Source organism: Myxine glutinosa, chromosome 13, assembly GCF_964187855.1.
Source record: "Myxine glutinosa chromosome 13, kmMyxGlut1.1, whole genome shotgun sequence".
Lineage (NCBI taxonomy): Eukaryota > Metazoa > Chordata > Myxini > Myxiniformes > Myxinidae > Myxine > Myxine glutinosa.
In genome coordinates this window covers 85,849,348-85,871,930 of record NC_136273.1, presented here as the reverse complement: position 1 = coordinate 85,871,930, position 22,583 = coordinate 85,849,348, and the positions used below count along the sequence as shown (strand labels likewise).

At 44.5% G+C, this 22,583-nt stretch overlaps 2 protein-coding genes across 3 annotated transcripts in view; both read left to right on the top strand.

The window, feature by feature from the left end:
- LOC137439070 (uncharacterized) overlaps positions 1–18,124 on the top strand; it is a 29,610-nt gene extending 11,486 nt beyond the window's left edge. The window contains exons 2-6 of one of the 2 annotated variants that reach the window (XM_068134739.2): positions 871–1,035; positions 1,280–1,361; positions 7,699–7,812; positions 14,126–14,763; positions 16,799–18,124. In XM_068134739.2, the coding sequence (XP_067990840.2) occupies positions 871–1,035; positions 1,280–1,361; positions 7,699–7,812; positions 14,126–14,763; positions 16,799–16,875 (1,076 nt within the window). In that variant the 3' untranslated portion in view covers positions 16,876–18,124. The remainder of the gene's footprint in view (positions 1–870; positions 1,036–1,279; positions 1,362–7,698; positions 7,813–14,125; positions 14,764–16,798) is intronic. The other variant, XM_068134740.2, reaches the window with a different exon arrangement.
- PELP1 (proline, glutamate and leucine rich protein 1) overlaps positions 1–22,583 on the top strand; it is a 359,306-nt gene that overhangs the window by 186,238 nt on the left and 150,485 nt on the right. The window lies entirely within an intron of this gene.

Genomic DNA, 22,583 nt, shown 5'->3' with positions numbered 1-22,583 from the left:
CCATTCTGTTCCATACCTTTGACCTTTGTATTTTGCCTTAGAATGGACACACACTTGTTGCCTTTGCTGAAATGCCCTGGCTGGATGTGGTCGAGCATACACCCAGCCAGTTGGCATGATGACAGTTGATGAGAAATATCACCACAGATGAGAAACAGGGAGCATGGATGATTACTTAAGCTGATCTATGTTTGAGGAAATAGAGGTATACAGAGAGTTATAATTGGGTGGACGGTGGTATAAAACACAGACAAAAAAATAGGAGTTTGCATCGAGGTATATGCCACCAAGGTCCATCACACATGCATTTCAACCAATTGGCAGGATTAGACAAAATCATGTGAAGCGATTATGTGATGCCACGTGAAGCATTAGACGAAGCATGGCAGACTCAACAGGTATTACCAGGTTGTTACCTCCACCCCCGAAGGTGGACGGAGGTGATGTTTTCACTCCTGTCTGTTTGTCTGTCTGTGAGCAGGATATGTCAAATAGTTATGGTGGACAGGTTGGGTATGTGACAAAGACGAATTGATTGGATTCCAGTGAAGATCTGGATGTGGATACGAGAATTGTTCAAAGCTATTCTTAACCATTGAGAGATAGGGCCAAAACCGATAAGTAGCACGATACCTCAAAAGGTTGTGGACAGATTATGACAAAACTAGGTGGACGAGTTGGTTACGTGACAAGACCAAGCCGATTATATTGTGATTCAGGTCCAGATACAGATCCAGCCTATCAGTGGGATACAAAACAAACTGTTCAGCCTGGTGGACGTATGTGCTCGACTGAGCACATTCTAGTTTCATATGAGACTGCTGCATGAAGTATGATAATGATTTGGTGGCATTCCACATTTTCTTACAGCGTACATCCAAGCGTGCCGAGCTCTTGTAATTGGAGCACTTGTTTTTGGATTTTTCGGCACCATTGCTGCAGCGATTGGAATGAAATGCACTCACATTGGGCCTAGGTCCAGGAAGAAGAAGCGTCTGGTGGCTGTTTCAGGGGGTGTACTATATGTGCTAACTGGTACGTTTCTTGTTTTTTTGATATTGTATAAATACTTTACATACTTCACCAGTTCATTCCAAAAACTGGAGTTTTTCCAACAATTTTCTCTATTGAGGATTTTAAAAAGGGATTCAACATGATTTAGTAACTTTGAAACAGGAAAACGTTTGCTAAGAAAGTAATTACAAATTACAACAATTAACTACCTTTTTTACCCACCTCTCGTACATCCTGCCAACCGACCAACCCATCCCCCCTCCAGGCGTCTCCTGCTTCATCGCCATCACGTGGTATGCATCAAGTATCACCACCGACTTCTACAATCCATTATATCCTGGAATCAAGTAAGGAAGTGAATTCCGTTGCATGGTTGGTTCAGTTTACCATCAAGAAAAACACCCGCACACTTCGGGAGCATTGGCAAGTGGTCTCCTCTACCTTGTCGTTCACTTCACCTTACCACGTTGCTCACTCGGCACTGCCGCATCATAAAAAGACGTATGTGAACACCATGGGGCCGTAGCGTCGGTGTCTCTCAAAATACCACCCGTCGTTGGCAAATCACGCCCGTCGCTTCATTGACGGGAATACCAGGAGAGGTGGAGTGAGGATGGGGTGGGAGCAAGAAAGGGAGGGGAGCTAGGAGGGGAGGGGCGCGAGGAGAGTGGGGAGCGAGAGTAGAGGGGTGCGAGTAGGGGAGGGGAGGGCGGAGAGATGGGAGTGAGGGGGAGGGTATAGTGTCACCACAATTACCAAATTTAAGTTATATTACTTGGAACCTCCTTATTACTCGTCAGTAAATGGCTATTTCAGTATTGTGGTGTATTTTGTGTCACTGACAGTAAATAAAGCGTTTTTAACCACATTTGGAAAAAATAAATAATTCGACGTTGCCTCTAACTTCCATGTATTGTATCAATCTGCCCCTTGAGGAATAAATTCATCAATTGTGGCCGAAATACATCATGGTCTAGACTCTAGATGTTTATCCTCGTCGCTATGTAATGATTCAGGGGTGTGTTCAGTTACCACGTTCTTGTAGCGCGCTCGCCAAGTGGCCAAAGTGGCACCAATGTTATATTAATTTAGGTTTGATTGTCGAAGGGAATTCTGATTCATTTTTCTTGGTACATTGCCGCACCACACCAATAGTCCCCCATTGCTTGTCTTTTGCCGCACCACACAAATAAATGTACGTCTGCTGTACCTTGTAAATAAACCTCATTATTTTGTGTATTCACAAGTGTAAACTGTATTTCACATGCACATGGACATGTAATTCACACATTATGTGAGGTAAAACGAAAATCGGCTTGGAAGTGAAATGCCTGTATACTTGATTAATTCGTCGGGAGGCCGGGGAATTTCCCGGGAGATATATTTTTACTTCTTCTTTTACAACATATTATGCACACGTACACTTCAAAGAAGTTATGTCCATGTACACTTTGAAATGTACACGTACACTTGTGTACACTCAACATCACCTCTGAGTTCATGTCCATTTTAAAAACTAAAATTGCGTTGAAAACTGGACAAGGTACGTTTTCATTTCAAGGAAAATAGTCATGATTAATATTTAAAGTCTTTAATTTTAAAAATGTCATTTTTTTATGTACCGGTACATTATACTGCATTCTGTCGCGATGTCTGCAAGGGTTTGTTCAGTTACCAAGAAGCTAGCTAGCGCTTGCCAAGCCGGCCGTTCCTCATCGAGGGTTTCAAAAGGAGCGCTTGCTTGAGTGCTTTAACCGCTTGGTGAGTGCTCCACACGAAACTTGATAACTGAACACACCCCAGATTCATTACATGGCGACAAGGATAAACATCTAGACGGTGACTTGTTTAGGCCATAATCGATTAATTATTAGTCCCTCAGAGGGCAGATTTGGACACGACATGTGGCAAGTTAGAGGTGACGTCAAATTGTTTATTTTTCCCAAATGTGGTTATAAATGCTTTATTTGTGTCAGTGACACAAAATACACCAGAATACTGAGATAGCCGTTTACTGATGAGTAATGATAAGGAGGTTCCAAGTAATACAACTTCAAACTCGGTGATTGTGATGACACTAAATTCTCCCTCCTCCCGCCCCCTCCCCCCCCCCTTCCTCACTCACACTACCTCCCGGTATTCCCGTCAGCGAAGCGAAGGGTGGAATTTGCCAACGACCGGTGGTATTTTGAGAGAGACCTGTGGTACGCCCCATGGTGTTTACACGCGGCTTTTTACGACGCGGCAGTGTTGAGTGAGCGATGTGGTAAGGTGAAGAGAATGACGAGGTATTACATATGTATTGACGGAAGAGAAGTTTAGTCACCTGTGCTACATAAAGTGTTAATTCACGAGCAAATGTACCCGGAGGTGGTATGCAGTGTCACTATGCTAAACACAACCAGAAATACATCATATTCTCCTTTGTAATAAATGGTCGATGGATCAAAGTACAAAGTTCAGGTCTCACACACCTGTGGTGGGCCCCAGAAGGCCCAGATGTTGTGCAGTGCTTCACTGTCATCCAATCCGCCCACTGAAAAACTTGTGAATTTTTTAAATTTTTACATGAGATTGCATTGCTTCGCCTTTTTGTGCGATCAGCTTTCATTATATTCTGATCTGCTTCCCCCCCCCCCCCCTCCTCCTCTCTCTCCTCCCACCTCCCCTCTCTCTCTCTCTCCCCTCCACCCTCCCCCTTCTCTCTCTATCCTCTCCCTCCCACCCTCTCTGTCCCACCCATCCTCTCTCTCCCACCAATCCCATCTCTCTCTTCTCCCTCCCACCCAACCTCTTCCTTGCCCCACCTCTTTCTCTGCACTCTCCCACCCTATCTCTCTTCTCTCCCCCCTCCCCCCCCCCCACCTCTCTCTTCTCTCCCCCTCACCTCTCGCTTCTCTCCCCCTCACCTCTCGCTTCTCTCCCCCTCACCTCTCTTAGTATTCCTGTTAGCGAAGCGACGACTGCTTTTGCTAGTATATATATATATACAGTCACGTGAAAAAGTAAGTACACCCCATGTAAAGTTTTGACTTTTTCAACATATTTCAACATACAGCTATTTGATCTTCATTTCAACAATATTGATAGATAAAGGTGATATAATATAACAAATATCATGAAACATTTACATTTTGTAGTCCATTGTTTCATTTAAATAAACATAAATGCAAATTTCGTATGTGGAAAAAGTAAGTACACCCTTGGCTCTAATAGGTGGTATTGCCCCCTTTGGCAGAAACAACCTCTAGTAGGCGTTTCTTATAACTGTCTATCAGTCTCTGACATCGACTGGGAGAAATTTTTGTCCACTCCTCCATGTAGAATTCTTTCAGCTGTGCGATGTTTGAGGGGTTTCTTGCATGCACAGCTCGTTTCAAATCCCCCCACAACATCTCGATGGGACTTAGATCCGGGCTTTGACTTGGCCATTCCAAAACCCTCCATTTCTTTCTTTTCAGCCATTCCTTGGTGGATTTACTGGTATGTTTAGGGTCATTGTCATGTTGCAAGGTCCACCTTCGGTTGAGCTTCAACTTTCTGACAGATGGCCTCACATTATCCTCAAGCACCATCTGGTACAATGAAGAATTCATAGTGGATTCTATGATGGTGAGCTGCCCAGGCCCTGATGCAGCAAAGCTGCCCCAAACCATAATATTTCCACCACCATGCTTTCCAGTTGGTATCAGGTTCTTGTGGTCAAATGCTGTCTTTGGTTTTCGCCAAACATGTCTTCTGGTACTGTGGCCAAATAGCTCTACCTTTGACTCATCTGTCCAGAGCACATTGTTCCAGAAGTGCTGGTCTTTGCCTCGGTGTTCAGTGGCAAACTTTAGTCTTGCCCTGATGTTCTTTCTGGACAGCAAAGGTTTCCTCCTGGCACACCTCCCATGTAGATCAAATTTGTGCAGCCTCTTTCTAATGGGAGACTCGTGCACTTGGACATCAACAGTGGCAAGAGCTACCTGTAGGTCCCGTGATGACATTCTGGGGTTCTTAGAAACTTCTTTCAGCATCTTGTGGTCTGCTCTCGGGCTGAACTTGCTTGGGCAGCCTGGCCTGAACAAGTTGGCAGTTGTTTGGAATCTTCTCCACTTGTAGATGATCTTCCGGACAGTCGAATGATTGATTTCCAATTGTTTGGAGATCGTTATAAATCCCTTCCCAGACTCGTAGGCATCTATAACCTTCTTTCTGAAGGCCTCAGAGAGCTCTTTTGATCTAGGCATGGTGACGCCGCACACTTCAACAACAAAGAGCAAACCAAACGAAATGTCTGAGGTTTAAATGAGACAGGTTCCTCCGAGATCCTCTCTAACGATGTTCTAATCATTTGCACCTGAGCTGGTGCACCTGATTCTAATTTTCGGTATTTGAAGTAGTGATAAATGCAGGGGTGTACTTACTTTTTCCACATGCGAAATTTGTATTCATGTTTATTTAAATTATACAATGGACTACAAAATGTAAATGTTTCATGATATTTGTTATATTATATCACCTTTATCTATCAATATTGTTGAAATGAAGATCAAATAGCTGCATGTTGAAATATGTTGAAAAAGTCAAAACTTTACATGGGGTGTACTTACTTTTTCACGTGACTGTATGTATGTGTATATATATATATATATATATATATATATATATATATATATATATATATATATAGTTGCAGTTTTGAGAACCCACACTTGTAAATATAACATCATTAAAGGTTAACGGTAGCACCCCATAGATAGGCCACAAGCAACACGTAGGTCACCATAGGACGTCAGTTATTTCTTAGTATGTGTTAGATAAGGCCATCCTCAATAGCTGAATCTGTGTTGTGTCAATCAAATAAGAGTAGGCCCTTCCGTTCATTTTGGCAGCCTCTTCCAAGCAACGCCATTAAGCGCGCTCCAGTCTGTGCCCCATCGGCCCTCCCAATTTGGTACGCTCCTTTGCCAGCAGCGTTCGCAACCTCGCTGGGCTTCCGCCCAAACCAGCCCAGAAACCCACGAGGTAAGGCCCGAAAAGGGGGCGGAGCGCCAGGGCGGAGGTGTGGCCACATCACCCAGCCATCAGGGCGGGGCCGGTAAGCCATAACCAGCCAACCAGGGCTGGAGTGACATCGCCTGACAGGGCGTGGTTGTGGCTTGCGGAGCGATCGCTGGCTTGACTTATAAAAGCCAGCGCACAAAGCCCTCGTGAGGACTGTGCGGAGAGGACTCTCGTAGGAAGCTTGTGCTAAAAGGACTGTCGCGATTACGGAGGACTCTCGTAGAAAGCTTGTGCTAAAAGGACTGATGCGCTTTATCAAGGACTGTGCAGAAGGAACTCGCTGGCGCTGATTACCGGAGGACTGGCACAATTTGCAGCGTGATAAAGGATTGATCATTGTGGAAAGCGCTGATGGTATTAAAAAGGACTGTCGTGATTACAGAGGATTGCCACGAACTGCAGCGTGCAGGACATTGGGGAGGGGGCGTTTGGCGCGAGTCGTGCACATATTATGTACGCGAGTATACCTGCTTCCCCCCCGTCATTATAAGTGTCCGCTCACGTTACGCTACACGAAGAGCTGCCTGCCGGGTTTTTCGTCTGCTGGACCGGAGCCGGACTGGAGCCTGGACCCCATCGCCGGACCTTTCACCCTACCATCTGCAATCCCCGTGTGAGTGTCTGTATGTGAGATGGGCCCGTTTGTCCAGGGAATAAGTTAAGACTGTAATTAAGACTGCCCTGTGTACTTTTCCTTCCTCTTTCTTTCTTGTACATTCCTTTCGTTTCCTCTTCTTCTTTGTACTTAATTAATAAACCCATCTGTTCTTCCTATTTTCCTGGTTTCCTCTTATCCGATCGTCCTAGTCTTTTCTCTAATTGGGTAAGCGTGGCACGATCGCAACTGCTTCGAATCGGGTCTAGTCACCTGTTAACAGCTCGGATCGCGGATTGCTATCCGCTCGGCATATCCCATCAATATCCGTGGTTCGAGCGGGAGTTATTCCCTTGCTTTACGGTCGGTGGTAGTAATTAGGTAATAGGACTAAAAATCGACCAACAACCCTATTTACCACCGACCGGAAGGAACGTTATAACTTCCAGGACTCGCGTCGGCCAGATATAAGGACAAGGGGATTAACCCCCCTTTGATAAGGGGAGAGCCGACGTCGGAGATCCGTAACAATATATACTGTATATAGGATTGCACAGCTAAAAAGCATATGTATCACAGTATGTTCAAAATGATGTGTTTGAGAAAAATAAAAACAAATAACTACAGTGAAGGTATAAACATCTATAGTGAAGGTACAATTTGTGATATTTCCTTGATCGTCTGATTATATTTTCACTCTTGTAAACTAGGCTTATCACCGAATCACAATGATCAGTGAATGTTTTCTTTTGTGCTTTGTATATTATGTGTACAGGATTGGGGGGGGAGAGGGAGGGAAGGGGTGAAGGTGGTTAAATTGAGGGGAAAAAAACAAAAAAGGAATGAGCAAGTGGGTGAGAGGATGGTGGGAGAGAGGAAAAGAGCAGGGAGGAGCGTGAGGGGAGAGGAAGAAGCAGGGTAGGAGAAAGGGGTGGAGAGTGGAGAGAGAGAGTGAAAGAGAGATTATAATTAACAAAGCTGTGTCACAGTCCAATGTGGACAAGAAAGGTGTTAATATTTCAACATTGTGTATGTGGCAGGTACGAGTTCGGCTCGGCTCTGTACATTGGCTGGGCTGGGTCGTTACTCGCTTCTGGAGGTGGTGCAATGCTCTGTGTAGAGTGGTGCACAGATTACAAGGATAACAACAGACTGTAAGGATATACAAATAAACACACAAGGAACCATAGACACAAAAGAATGCCATCTGTCCCACCATGCCAGTGCTTGGCTAATTTTGACACCACACCACACCTCACCACACTACACGAGCTACGTTTCCTCCACTCTCCTTACACTTTTCTCTTATCAACCAGTACATCCCTGTTGGCATTCTTATACCCCTCATTCACCAACCTCTTCTCCAATTCTCTACCTTCACTTTTCTAAATTACTGGTATGGTTTTACAAATTTACCTCCCCACCTTCCTATTTAATAGTCTTACATGTACAGGCCATTTCATGATGAAATGACCAAGCCGAAAAGTGGGACTACTCATTCGAGATGAAATCAAACTGAACCTCCGCCAGGCTGAACAGTTTTCATTCTGTATCCCACTGATAGGCCGGATGTGGATTCGGACGTGAACCAAGATATAATCGGCTTGTTCTTGTCACCTACCCAACTCCTCCACCAAGTTTTGTCATAATCCGTTCACAACCTTTTGAAATAGCATGCTATATATAGTGGTACGGCCGGGATTTTGGGGTTTACTTATGAGGGTGAGTCTCGGTTCTCCTCTGACTTACGGGGCCTGAAGCTACCGAGCACGAATAAGTCCACGTCACAGCAGGTTGTTCATCAACCGTGAGTGCCAATTAGTCTACAAGTACCCCAGGGTCCTCCGTCTCATTGCCGTTTACCAGAGGTCACGTGGTTTTCCAACCAGGTCTCACGCCGTCGGTTATGCACCAAGCTTATCTTAGGATTTAAATTGTACATGGCTGAGCAATGGTTAGTGCACATCAGAATCTTCAGATTAGAGCGAATTAGTTGGGGAATTATTATCTCCCAGGCTAACACGAGGTGTGGATGGTGCTAGACCAATAGGGGAAAAGACGGACATACAGTTACGTGAAAAAGTAAGTACACCCCATGTAAAGTTTTGACTTTTTCAACATATTTCAACATACAGCTATTTGATCTTCATTTCAACAATATTGACAGATAAGGGTGATATAATATAACAAATATCATGAAACATTTACATGTTGTAGTCCATTATATAATTTAAATAAACATAAATGCAAATTTTGCATGTGGAAAAAGTAAGTACACCCCTACATTTATCACTACTTCAAATACCTAAAATTAGAATCAGGTGCGCCAGCGCAGGTGCAAATGATTAGAACATCGTTGGAGAGGATCTTGGAGGAACCTGTCTTATTTAAACCTCAGACATTTAGTTTGGTTTGCTCTTTCTTGTTGAAGTGTGCGGCGTCACCATGCCTAGATCAAAAGAGCTCTCTGAGGCCTTCAGAAACTAGGTTATAGATGCCTACGAGTCTGGGAAGGGATTTAAAAAGATCTCCAAACAATTTGAAATCAATCATTCGACCATCCGGAAGATCATCTACAAGTGGAGAAGATTCCAAACAACTGCCAACTTGTTCAGGCCAGGCCGCCCCAGCAAGTTCAGCCCGAGAGCAGACCACAAGATGCTGAAAGAAGTCTCGAAGAACCCCAGAATGTCATCACGGTACCTACAGGTAGCTCTTGCCACTGTTGATGTCAAAGTCCACGTGTCTACCATTAGAAAGAGGCTGCACAAATTTGATCTACATGTGAGGTGTGCCAGGAGGAAACCTTTGCTGTCCAGAAAGAACATCAGGGCAAGACTAAAGTTTGCCAATGAACACCAAGGCAAAGTCCAGCACTTCTGGAACAATGTGCTCTGGACAGATGAGTCAAAGGTAGAGCTATTTGGCCACAGTACCAGAAGACATGTTTGGCGAAAACCAAAGACAGCATTTGACCACAAGAACCTGTTACCAACTGTAAAGCATGGTGGTGGAAATATTATGGTTTGGGGCAGCTTTGCTGCATCAGGGACTGGGCAGTTCACCATCATAGAATCCACTATGAATTCTTCATTGTACCAGAGGGTGCTTGATGATAATGTGAGGCCATCTGTCGGAAAGTTGAAGCTCAACCGAAGGTGGACCTTGCAACATGACAATGACCCTAAACATCTATCTATAATTCCAGTAATCTCTGTATGTCTGTGTGTTTGTCTGTGTGTTTGTCTGTTTGTCTGTGACCGCTGTTTCTCGACAACCACGGGTCCGATATACTTGAAACTTGCCAGATATATTGCTGGGGACCTGAGGATGTGCCTTTTCAAGGTTTCATATTAATCGGAGAAGTAGTTACCGAGCTATGTCCAAAAAACGATTCAACCAATCAGAGAGCAGCGAGCTATCACGTGTGCCGAACGTGGCGAACAGACTCTGCCTCGGACGGCACATTTGAGAGCGTATTCATTTATTTCACGTTGGCAAACTATGTTGGCGCTATGTTGGCGTTAAACTATGTTTTAAAACTAATTAAAACTAATTTGCGATTCATCGTAACTGCGATATGCGACCTTCCGGACAGTCAAATGAGGACGTCACTTCTGGACTTACGGATAGTCATAGTGACGACGTACTGATGCTGAACGTGGCGAGCAGACGCTGCCTCGGACGGCACATTTGAGAGCGTATTCATTTATTTGACGTTGCAATCTGTGTTGATTGTTGTAAGGTACGATCGATTGTAGTACACGTTTATAATAACTCTGCCGATACAGGCCCGATTAACTGCAGCGCCATCCGAGCTGCGGCGTCGGGACGATACATTCATTGTACGGTCACATCACGCACTTACGGGCACGCCCATGGGCCCATGGGCACGCCCATGCATGCATGGGCGAAGACATTTTTTTTTTTTTTTTTGGCAAGGAACGGGCACCCACGTACGGGCACGTCCTAGTACCAGTAAATCCACCAAGGAATGGCTGAAAAGAAAGAAATGGAGGGTTCTGGAATGGCCAAGTCAAAGCCTGGATCTAAATCCCATCGAGATGTTGTGAGGGGATTTGAAACGAGCTGTGCAAAAATCCCTGGTGTTGGGCTAGCGGCTAGGGTGCCGGCTTAGGATCCTAGGATCCTGGGTTCGAATCCCGGTCAATCGCTGAATTAACGCCAGGGGGGTTGACTCAGCCTGTCATCCTTCCGAGGTCGGCTAATTGAGTACCAGTTCACTGGTAATTCCCTGTTTGTCGTTAAAGGCGGCAAAAAGGGTTGGCGTCAGGAAGGGCATCCGGCCGTAAAACATTGCTTCAAAAAGGGGACCGAAAAACAACAACAACCACAGTTCCCGAAAAAGGCCAACCCCCGCTTGCGGGGAAAAATGGCCTCTAAAGGTGGTTTTTTTTTTGGTTTTTTTTTGTGCATGCAAGAAACCCCTCAAACATCGCACAGCTGAAAGAATTCTGGATGGAGGAGTGGGCAAAAATTTCTCTCAGTCGATGTCAGAGACTGGTAGACAGTTATAAGAAACGCCTACTTGAGGTTGTTTCTGCCAAAGGGGGCAATACCACCTATTAGAGCCAAGGGTGTACCTACTTTTTCCACATGCGAAATTTGCATTTATGTTTATTTTAATTATACAATGGACTACAAAATGTAAATGTTTCATGATATTTGTTATATTATATCACCTTTATCTCTCAATATTGTTGAAATGAAGATCAAATAGCTGTATGTTGAAATATGTTGAAAAAGTCAAAACGTTACATGGGGTGTACTTACTTTTTCACGTGACTGTAGACAGATTGGAAAAAGTTAAACAATAGGGGGATTTATTTGCAAAGTGAATGTGAAATGCGGCAACAGAGAGCACGCAGTGCTGTTTAAACACTTTAATGGCAAACAATTAAGGAGCAATCAAAATGTCTTGTCAAAAATATACATGTAATCAATCAAAAGAGGGGGGGGGGGGGTGGAGGGATGCAAAAAAGGTACAAGGGGAACAATTGCAAGTAATGGAGGGAGTAAACAATATACACAAAGACAAGAGTCAAAGAGCAGCCTATACCTATATCTTACCTATCCAAAACATAGTACATGGGCCCATCAGAATCATCCACAGAGGGTAGAGAGCAAAGAAAGAAAGGGGAAGAACGAGGTGGTTTTTGACCTCTATGCTCACCGGGCACGGGCCGTCATGCCCACGCTGCCCACACGCTAAGGGGGGGGGGGGGGGGGGGGGTAAAAAGAGGAATACTGCTTGCTGTCTAAGGTGCGTCTTGTGGAGGGGCGGATGGGGTGAGGGGTGTGGGTGAGGAGCGGCAAGGGGGAAACTGGAAAGAGGTGCATATCTGTGGTTCCTGTCCTGAAAAGAACAGGAAGCGGCAATGACGCTGTTGTTGAGCTCTTGTGTCCAAGGGAGACGGTGTGTAGGAAGAGATAGGGAATGAACATGTGAGGAGACAGACATACTTGTGTGAGATGACAGGTTCCTTAACGTGTGTGTGTGGATTGGCTTGGTCCTAATGAATGTGTCGCACCTTGCACAGCGACTGCCTTGCTCGCTCACCCAGTGCTCCCTTCCGCCAACGGCAAACTCCAGCACCCAGCTCCGTTCCAACCAGCTCCGACCCACCTATTGCCACATACCACCGCCCAACCCAAGATCATCAACAACTGGTGCGTCTGGAGATACTGTTGATATAGCGCCTAGTGAGGGCGAAGCTAGATTTGATCACAAGTGATGCTAGCGTGATTAGTGGTGCCCATTGGTGTATGCCCGATCCTTCCTGGGTTGGCACCGCTCACACGAGACCGCAACCATGACTCATGCTCATTCTGCTTCTGGCCGTGGCATGCATCAATCTCCCCAATTAACACTGGCTGGCATTGAGCGCCTATTTGTTCTTGCGCTAATGAGGTCTGAAGAAGGGGGAAGGGGGGGAGGAAGTGGGAAGGGGGGGGGGAGGAAGGGGGAAGGGGGGGGGAGGAAGGGGGAAGGGGGGGGGGAGGAAGTGGGAAGGGGGGGGGGAGGAGGGGGGGGAGGAAGGGGGAAGGGGGGGAGGAAGGGGGAAGGGGGGGAGGAAGGGGGAATGGGGGGGGAGGGTGGGGAATGGGGGGAAGGGTGGGGAGGGAGGGGTGAAGGAAATCCCCACCGCCGTGCCTCACACCGTCTTTCCCGTGTTCTGAGCATCGCGGCAGGCGTCCATGGTGATGGTGGAGACGGAATGTACGTGAGCTATAGTTGAGGTGGTAGTTGTGGTTGTTCGTACTGAGGTGGTTTTGAGGCGTCTTGGTGGTGGAGCAATGGAGAGTGTGTACAGTGAGCTTATGCAATGTAAAATAGAGTGAAAAAAAGTGAAGTGTTTATAGAAAGTATTCTAATGATTGTATACAGTATAGTGTAGTGTGATTATTGCATCTGGATTGTAATTTTAGCAAGGATTGGCCGTTGAGTTATGGCGTATGATTTGAATGGTGATTTGGCAGGATATGTAAATCAGGGAAGGTTCAACGCAGCTGTTGAGGATTAGGTGGAGTCGTCGTGTGTCTATGTGTACTTAACTCATGGTTGGTACCACGTGAAGGTACTACAGAAGTCTTAGTTGTGAGAGAGTCTGTACACCAGCAGAGAGGACCAATGCCAAAGGCTGCCTCTGGCCTTAAGGCTCGCAGTGACTGAAATATGAGCAGAGAGAAATAAACCCCCTGTCCACATATCAGGAACTTGCGCATTACCCAACCCTGCTGTCAAACACCACCAACCAGGATAAGATACAGTGTAGTTTTATATGAATTGAGCTTGGGGGAAGTTCCGTCACTTCCTGGGGTACTCTGGGCACCAGCGACGTCACAACAATAGCGCTGCCTTTCTCACCGCATTTAGCGGGGCATTTCCTCAGGAGAAATTTCCTCCTCCCACTGATGCCAACTTATGGGGATTGTGCAGGCTCTTAAAGTTTTAAATGCTGAGCATTAAAGCAAGGAAGCATCACCTACCATTTTAGGTCATCTCATCTCGATTTCGAAGAGATGACCTTATAAAATGGGTCGTCATGTCTGGATGTCTGTCCGCCCGTCCGGTTGTCTGTTAACTTTTTCCTATTTTTGCTACTCCTCCCTTATCACCCGGCCGATTGTTCTGAAACTTGACACATCAATAAAAGACAGCAGCCCGCACTATCGCTCTGGCTTCGATTTCGGATCTGGGGGGCTCCCAGGGCTCAGCAAGGGAGTTCCCCCAATTCAGCAAAGATTTGGTGACCATCAGCCCACTGAAGTCTCAGGCACCAGCGTTTGAAACCCAACCTCCCAAACACTCTAATCATTACACCACCAAGTCACTACACCACTGAATTGAAGATATTTATATAAGAATTTTCATTAACATCCACAATGTGTTCTATCTATTTGATAATAATTGCTGTATTTGTGGGTTTTTCTCTGTACTCTCAGGTATGAATCATACGGAAGATCAGCTGGAAGGCAATACAGAAATGCTCGACACCTGAAACACCAGTCCTCTAACAAATGCACATTACCAGTAACAACACAAAGTGATCCTTTTTCATTCTCTAATATCATCTCTGAACATGGACCATGCCAAATGCCAAATGCCAACTACATGGCTAGCTCAAAGCCCAACCCTAGTACCAAACACATGGCGAGCTCCAAGCTCCGGTCCAATCAAGTGCACCACGATCTGGTCACCAAACATCCACTGAGGTCCAATTCCAATGGATTGTATGAGGATCATAAACAATCCGGCTTCAAACACGACCCTTTAAACACAACAACCAGCATCAGCCAACCAACAACAAGACACAACCATGACAACACCTACAGCCCAAGCACCAGGCAAAAGACGAAGACAAACCACAAATCTATCCCGAGTCAAAAGCACAGCAGCAACAATCCTAGTCAGAGTCAAAACCACAACAGACAAAACCTGAGCCTCAAACAAAACTCTAAACCCAATGGTTGCCTTAATAGAACGATCGATCGCACCTTCCAAAACATTTCTGGAAACAGACGGGCAGGACTTCAGGAGCCATGGACGACAGGAGTTGATCAGCATTACCCAAAACCACAAGGTAACGGGAATCACAAAGAGTCAAAGTGATCAAGCTAATAATGGTACTTTCACCCAATATGGGCCTACTTTACTGCTCTAACACTAATGAACATACGCCGGAGAGATTACACTAAAGTGAAATCATGGTAACCCCATGTATGAGCAGGTATACCAAAATGGTGGCCTTGGGTGGAGGTTACATCATCGCGTACGTAGAGTTTTGCGTCAAGAGGCAGTGGGAATATTTTTCTGGATAAAGGGAGTGTTTCCAGAATGATGGACATATGCGAAACAGAAAGTTGGCAGCAAGGTTTGCAGTGGGTATTGATGAAGGAATTTAGGCTTTTTTTCGGTCAACGGAGGGTGAGGAAGCTATACAGGAAGGAAGTGATGACGTCATTGTGATTAGTAATGCCAGGGAGGAAAATAGAATTTCAGGAAGGGAAAGTTAAACGTATTCTAGACCAATGCCACGAGTTTAAATAATAAGATGGAAGAGCTTGAGTCCAAAGTAGATATAGGGAGGAGTACGACATAGTTACAGGAAGTGAGACATGGTTTAATGAGGAGAGTAACTGGAGGACAGGATTAGAAGGATACAAGGTGTATCCGTGTGATAGGAAGGAGAAAATGGGAGGAGGTGAAGCAATCTGAGGAAAAGACAGCATTGCATTGAGAGAAAGTGGTGGCATTAATGAGGGCATTAATGTGGAGGATTATGTATGTGTAGAGATCAGAGATTGTAAAAACAGTAAGATACTAATAGGATGGTTTTATAGGGCTCCTGGTGTGAGGGAAGAGGATGAAGGAGGAGAATTCAGAGGGCATATGGTAAGGGAAGAGTATTGATTATGGGTTTTTTTTTAGGGCAGAGCAGATGAGGATTTCTTAGATCTAGTCCAGGATTGGTTTTTAACCCAGTTTGTAGATAGGCTCACAAGGGGGAATGCAGTGTTGGACCTCATTTTAAGTGATGATCCTAATATGGAAGAGGTGGAGGAGGAGGTAGGAGAGCATTTAGGATCAAGTGACCATAACATAGTGTGTGCAAGGATTGTGTTAGACTTATGGTTCAGGATAGTAGAGTAAGGGTATTAGGTAGCTCGAGGATGGATGGGGGATTGTGTACATCTTTGTGGAGGGTCATGTCCGTGAGGGTTTCGTCAAGTGGTGGTGTGTGATTGACCTTGTGTGTTTCTCTATGTGGTTGACCTTGTGCATTTGCAAAAATCTAGTACAATTTCGCTTTTGGCCCCAGAACCAAACAAACAATGTATTTATAACAGCCATTTGAGCTACAACAGATCGTCCCTCCCTCCCCGCCACCTTCTAACATGATTAATAACAAATATCGTAATTTTTAACTTACCCAACACATTCAAAAGCCATGGATATGTCCTTCCCATCAGTGTTCAGAAGCACCAGATGAAACAGTCCATTCACTGGTAGCGATCCGTTGGGGGCGTTGTGCAGCACACGCCCGTCCACTCGGACCTTGCACCGGCCCACATGGTCGGGAGTTTGCAGTATGAGCAGCTCCCCCCCCCCGCCCCTCCCCCCACCCTTCGGCGAGCTGAAAAAGTTCTCCAGGTCTTTTGTTGTGCATAAGTACAGCCCTTTCTCTTGGTTACTTTTCCAAGTATTTTCAGTTTATTTCAGAAGCTTTGTGAGCCATTTCGAGTAACAATACTTGTCTCCACACAGTATACATTATAATGCGCTGAATGCCAACGTTTCCAAGGGTTTTGCGGATGCGCGCAAACATTCTGAGGTGGAATAGGTCATTTCTAAAGTGCCGTACCGACTGCATGAATGCAGGTGGTTATGCTCCTGGACCCGGTTTTTTATGTTCCTGAACGTTGTGTGTGTGTGTGTGTGTGTGTGTGTGTGTGTGTGTGTGTGTGTGTGTGTGTGTGTGTGTGTGTGCATGTGGGCATAGGTGAGTGTGTGTGTGTGTGTGTGTGAGGGTTTTTTTTGAGATACTCTACGTGTCCTCTCCATATGCAGCATCAATTCGAGTAACCCTGTGTTGTCATTTGTCTTTTCCTTTGCAGTCAACAAAGGAAACACAATGTTGGAAGCCCCTTCAGATCTTCAACGAGGCAACAAGCAATTACTCACTTTGATTTAATCAACAAACTGCTGCATGAATTCTTCCTATTTTTACACAAGAGAATAAAAGCTCAACAAAGAGCCAGGTAAAAACCGGAGGATTGAGAATTACAAAACTTCAAATGGGTATTGGGTGACCAAATGACAGCAACAAACATGAAGCTTAAAATATAACAGCAGTAGATGATAAACAAGGAGCTGAACGCAGATGAATCGATTACAGGAGATCGAAAGTACGAACAAGTCACAGACTGCCATTTTGAAGGCCTGAAGACTGTCACAGCATCTTACTATAATTCACCAAATGTCCGTCTGTCTGTTCGAAGGTACCGCAAAAACGGCTCAACCGATCGCAACGATATTTTGGGTGGGTACTCCTCGGACCCCTAGGAGTAAAATAGGCCATATTGTTTTTCCAATTTTTCAAAGTTTTCCAAACACGATGGAATAATATTTACCGATATAAACAGTGATGTAGCTTTTATTGAAATTCTACAAATACTGTTTAGATTTTGATGACAATTATGAACCTGCCGCGAATGCGGAAGTGGACAGATGACGGCAATGCGAGGGTTTGATAATATCCCAATACAACTGTCATTCAATCGTAATGCTAAATCGTTAAACGTTAATCTTGTTAATCGTTTTGTTAACGTATCAATTGATGATTGGAATTGAGTAAATACAATTACGATTTTGAATTCGTAATTGTATTCACCCAACCGTACGGAACTTCACATCAGGATTGAAATATTTGTTTATGTCACGAATGTTGTTAAAAGTTTATTTTTCATATTAATGCTATTTCATTTGTGATTGGAGTTATGCTGTTTGGAATGAAAAAAGAGATATCGAGTTCAAGTGAATGACGAAATGCCGTGAAGGATTCCACTTTCTAAACGTGAATTCGCAGATCACCATATACAGATTCGCCATTGACTGGGAATGGAACAAACGTACCCGTTTGTTTGCGAACGGGGACGTTTTTCATGGAAGTCCTTCACAAACTTGCTGTCCATGTCTGACGTGCGACTGAAGGTGCTACAGGAATGTGGAATTTATTGGTTTCATGCTTTAGCATTCACCGTTTCTGCATTGTCTGTTTGTTTCTGGCCTCCCACCCGTGCGTAGCACGGGTACCTCACGAGTCATTTTAACTTTGGTTTCATAATATGTGAACACGCTTCAGCTTTGGTTTAACGGGGTTTCCCGGCAGGGGTTTTGAGAGTTTTTACCGTTGCGATTTAATAAAGAATCACAATATGAAAGCCTCGGATGTCTTTTCTTCCAAGCTATATTGTTGCCCCCGACGTGATCCAAATGGACGGACAAGGAGTTGCAAGGTTAGGACTCTCAGCCAGCTTCAACAAAGGCAGCGGTTTCGATGAAGTGGCCGCCATTATGGCCAAATAACCTGCAGCTGTGGTTTACTTAAGTCGAAGCCAGAAATATTACCACTGAGTTGGATAGTTTCAAATACATTGTTGGTTCATTGCCACCAGGGTATTAGTCCAATCAAAATATGAAAAAGGGGTCAACCCAAAACAAAGTGCAACAGAATCCATTTTACCGGCATTTAATTTGGAATAGCTCACAAAACAACATATTAAAAGTATAGGAAAATCGAAGTTGTGGAACAGTGCCTAATTTGCAGAAATTCAAAATGGCCACCATTCAAACTACTTTTGCCTATATCTCGGGATCTGAGACTCGTGGAGACTTAATTCTGGTGTCTATACCCATCTTTTCAGGGTCAAGGAACATGTTTCTAACAGTATTTATAACATTGGGTCATTTGTTCGCACCTAATTTGCATAAATCCAAAATGGCCACTGTGACAAATTAGCTTAACCCATATCCTGTAACTAATAATGGTTTAATTCTGGGTTTGCACTTGCTTTTGGGTCAAGGAACACAATGAGAACAATGTCAATAATCAAAACTTATCGTCATTAAGCATCAGCACAGGCCCAATTAGCATAATATCAAAATAGCCTCCATTCATAACAATCAATCAACTATATTTCAGGTCATTGAACACATTATGAATAAATGAAGATGCTGCCAATAACATTGTAGTGATTGGTGGTGGATTTTTTCTTGTCTCTTGATTTCAGATTAAACAACGATGGATGAACCCCAATGTACCCTCTGCCATCAATCCATATCCAAAGACCAAGAAAGTTCTACTCTCACTCAAAAAGGGTGTGACGGGATCAAAACAGCAAGTGAAGAGAGAGGCGTGGACACGAGTACCATACCTGGACAGATGGTTCACAAGAAATGCCGACGAATACACTGCAACGCAAACTGGATAGAATCATACAAGCGCAAGAGGGAATGTGAGGCTGAAGGTCAAAACCAGGCAAGCCATACATTGAGATCTACAGGTTCCCCATTTGAGTATAGTGAACACTGCCTGTTCTGTGGTACAGGTGACAAATATGGTGGGAAAAGGGTGGACTTTAAATTGATACCAGTCAAAACATTCGACTTTCAGACATCAGTATTACACACATGCACAAAGAGGAATGATGAGTGGGCCCAGAAAGTTAAAGCTAGAATAGACATCATCAATGACCTTCATGCAGCTGATGCCATCTACCACCAAGGTTGCAGTGTAAATTTCCGAACTCAAAAGCAGATTCCACAGAAGTATCTTCCTAGTGATGGTAGATCTGCAAAGCATGTCAAACTGGGAAGACCACAAGATGAAGTACAAGCAGAAGCGTTCATGGAAGTTGTTGAGTACTTGGAGGAAAATGACGAGGAGCAAACCACCATACATGACCTCATTAAAACGATGGGCGACTACTTAGTTAACACTAACGGTGAGCCCTATAGCTTTCCCCATATGAAGCAACAGATCCAAAAGCAGTTTGGTGACAAGATAATAATAACTGAAATAGATGGGCAGCCAAACGTTGTCACCTTTTGGAGCAGTGCACAAAGTATCTATATAATAATAATATACCGTAAGGACTCGACTTTGTTATCCCTTTTACGCTGCACACAGTGACCCGATGCCCACGGCACTAATGCATTTACGATCTACGAACCGCGCTCTTTGTTTATCACGTACAGCCACACTCGAAAAATCTGAATTAGTCGACTTTGGGGCCAAAAAGCATACGATTAACGGCCGATACGACGCCATCTTACGACGCCATCGTATTGGCGTCTGCTGGGCGAAGGTGATGCGAGCCGTCCGCTGATTGGACAGTCGAGTGGTGTGAACATGGCTGGTGTGAACCAAATGGTCTTTTTATTCCCTTGAACATTTTAAATTAGGATATATAAGGAACCGTCTTTATCGTCATTTTAATAAAGTTAAATGGAGTGACGTTGCGATACTCGGGGTACGTTGCATAAATCCTCGTAACTCAGAGAGGTGTAGCAGGTGGCGAGACGTAAAACTCCCAGAATGGCGCTATGCCGATTCCTATTACGAATCCATTCATTTTTCAAAAGTATATCGTAGCGTTGTCATTTAAGTAGATTGCAATAAATACGTTGTTCATATACGCACTCTTCATTCTCATCTTTCTTCCTAACTCTTACTCGGACAAGCAAATCGCCGATGCCATCCATAATGGTACACTCTATCCATACACCACATCCTCCCTTCCGTGGATGTTCCACGGGTTCTGGCTCCTCCCGGCTCCCGTGCACCGGGTTTTTCGCGCATGCGCGCGGTCTCTCGGGGACTGGGCCTTGGACCGAGCAGCGTTACCTGAATAAACCTCCGTGTGAGAACCTGACCTCTTCTTATTATTGGCGTTGAGGTAAAACTTCTGCCTGTGAAATATTTTTTGAATACATTTTATCCCATTGTCATTTCTCACCTCCCCACACAAAGGCAGTAACATGGCGGTTCCGCATATGCGAGCCCCACACGACCACATCAAAATGGCTGTTGCGTGCGAGCCCCACGCGTTCTGTTCTATCAACATGGCGTGTCCATGTGAGTGACTTCGGATGCAGCAGCTTTGACATGGCAGAGACAGGTGAGCAACTTCATCATGTGTGTGACCCTCGTGGGATGCGGGGAGGGGAGGAGCCTCGTATTAGGGGGCTATCGATTCCTTATATATATAGCCTACTAGAAATCCCAGAAATTTCTGGTCACGTGGGTCGTGGGTTCCATTTTGTATCCGTCGATCGTTCATAGAATAAGCACAAGATAGCTCGGCGGGAGTAATGCATTCGATCGTGTCCGTCCGTGTGTGCGTGTGTGTGTGTGTGTGTGTGTGTTCGTATGTTTGTATGTTCGTGAACAAGATATCTGGAAAAGTTCTGAACGGATTTGGATGAAAGTTGGTGGGATGATTGCCCTTGGGATAAGGAAGAATTGATTAGTTTTTGGTGAAGCTCAGGATATTATTCCGGATCCAGGAATTTTTTTGGGAAAACATTTTTCTGTTTTACTGCATTAAAGCTTTTATTCTTATTCTTAAAGCCAATTTAATGCATACACATGCATTAAATGATGTTTTTCTCCTCTAATTCCGAGATATATCAAAATAAATTCTCTGACAGTTAGGGCTTACTTTCCTTTTCATTTATTGTTTTGGGGAGAGGGGATGTTAAACAAAACGTATTATTCCAACTTGACCCACGGCGGGAGTATGCGCTCTACTGAGTGGCAATGGATTTACGATCTACGAACCGCACTCTTTGTTTATCACGTACAGCCATACTCGAAAAATCTGAATTAGCCGACGTTGGGGCCCAAAAGCATCCGATTAACTGCCGATACGACGCCATCTTACGACGCCATCGTATTGGCGTCTGCTGGGCGAAGGCGATGCGAGCCGTCCGCTGATTGGACAGTCGAGTGTTGTGATGGGTGGTGTGAACCAAATGGTCTTTATCGTCATTTTAATAAAGTTAAATGGAGTGACGTTTTGGAAACGTTTTTTGAAGTTTGAAGTTTTTTCGAATCGAAGTGAAGAAGTTTTTGAAGTTTTGATTTTGGAAACGTTAAATGGAGAAACAGTTTCACAGGAAGAGAATCACGGAGGTATATAATATGGAGAGCCAATTGGCCACCTCGCAGCATTAGCCGCCGTGAAGCCACCGGAAATAGTCTGGCGGCCATATTGGGAAGCCGATTGTTTTGTAAACAAAGCCTGTCAAAGCAAAGGCGTGGCGCACTGATGATGCAGCTGGAGCGAATTTTAGGACCGCCGACTATTTAATTAATATAGAATATTAATATTTGAACTGATATTCGGGCTCAGAATCCCGTTCTTTAAGGAAATGGTGTTCATTAAGTTTGAAGTTGATTCTAGACGCATTTTTCCTGGGGAATCCAATGGTTTAGAGCTTGTTTGAAAAAAAAGTGCCCAAAATTACCGCTCGGTGTTCTTTATCGTCCTTCTCATGACCCAATCACCCACTAGTAGGAATAAGAATCCTGACATGTTACACCCCTGTTTAACTCCTGTCTTCACCTTGAACCATTCTGTTGTTTCACCTTGGTCGACGACCGCACATTGAAAGTCTTGGTAAAGGGCTTTTACAAGGCTCACTAATTTTCCAGGTATGCTGTATTTCTTCATTATGACCCAGACTTTCTCTGGGCAAGGAGTCGAAAGCTTTCTAGAAATCTATAAAATTGAGGTACATCGTCGTTTGCCATTCTTTGGCTTGTTCTATAATGTTCCTCAATATAAAGATCTGATTTGTTGTCATGTTATATGATGTTACTTAATTCAGTCATTA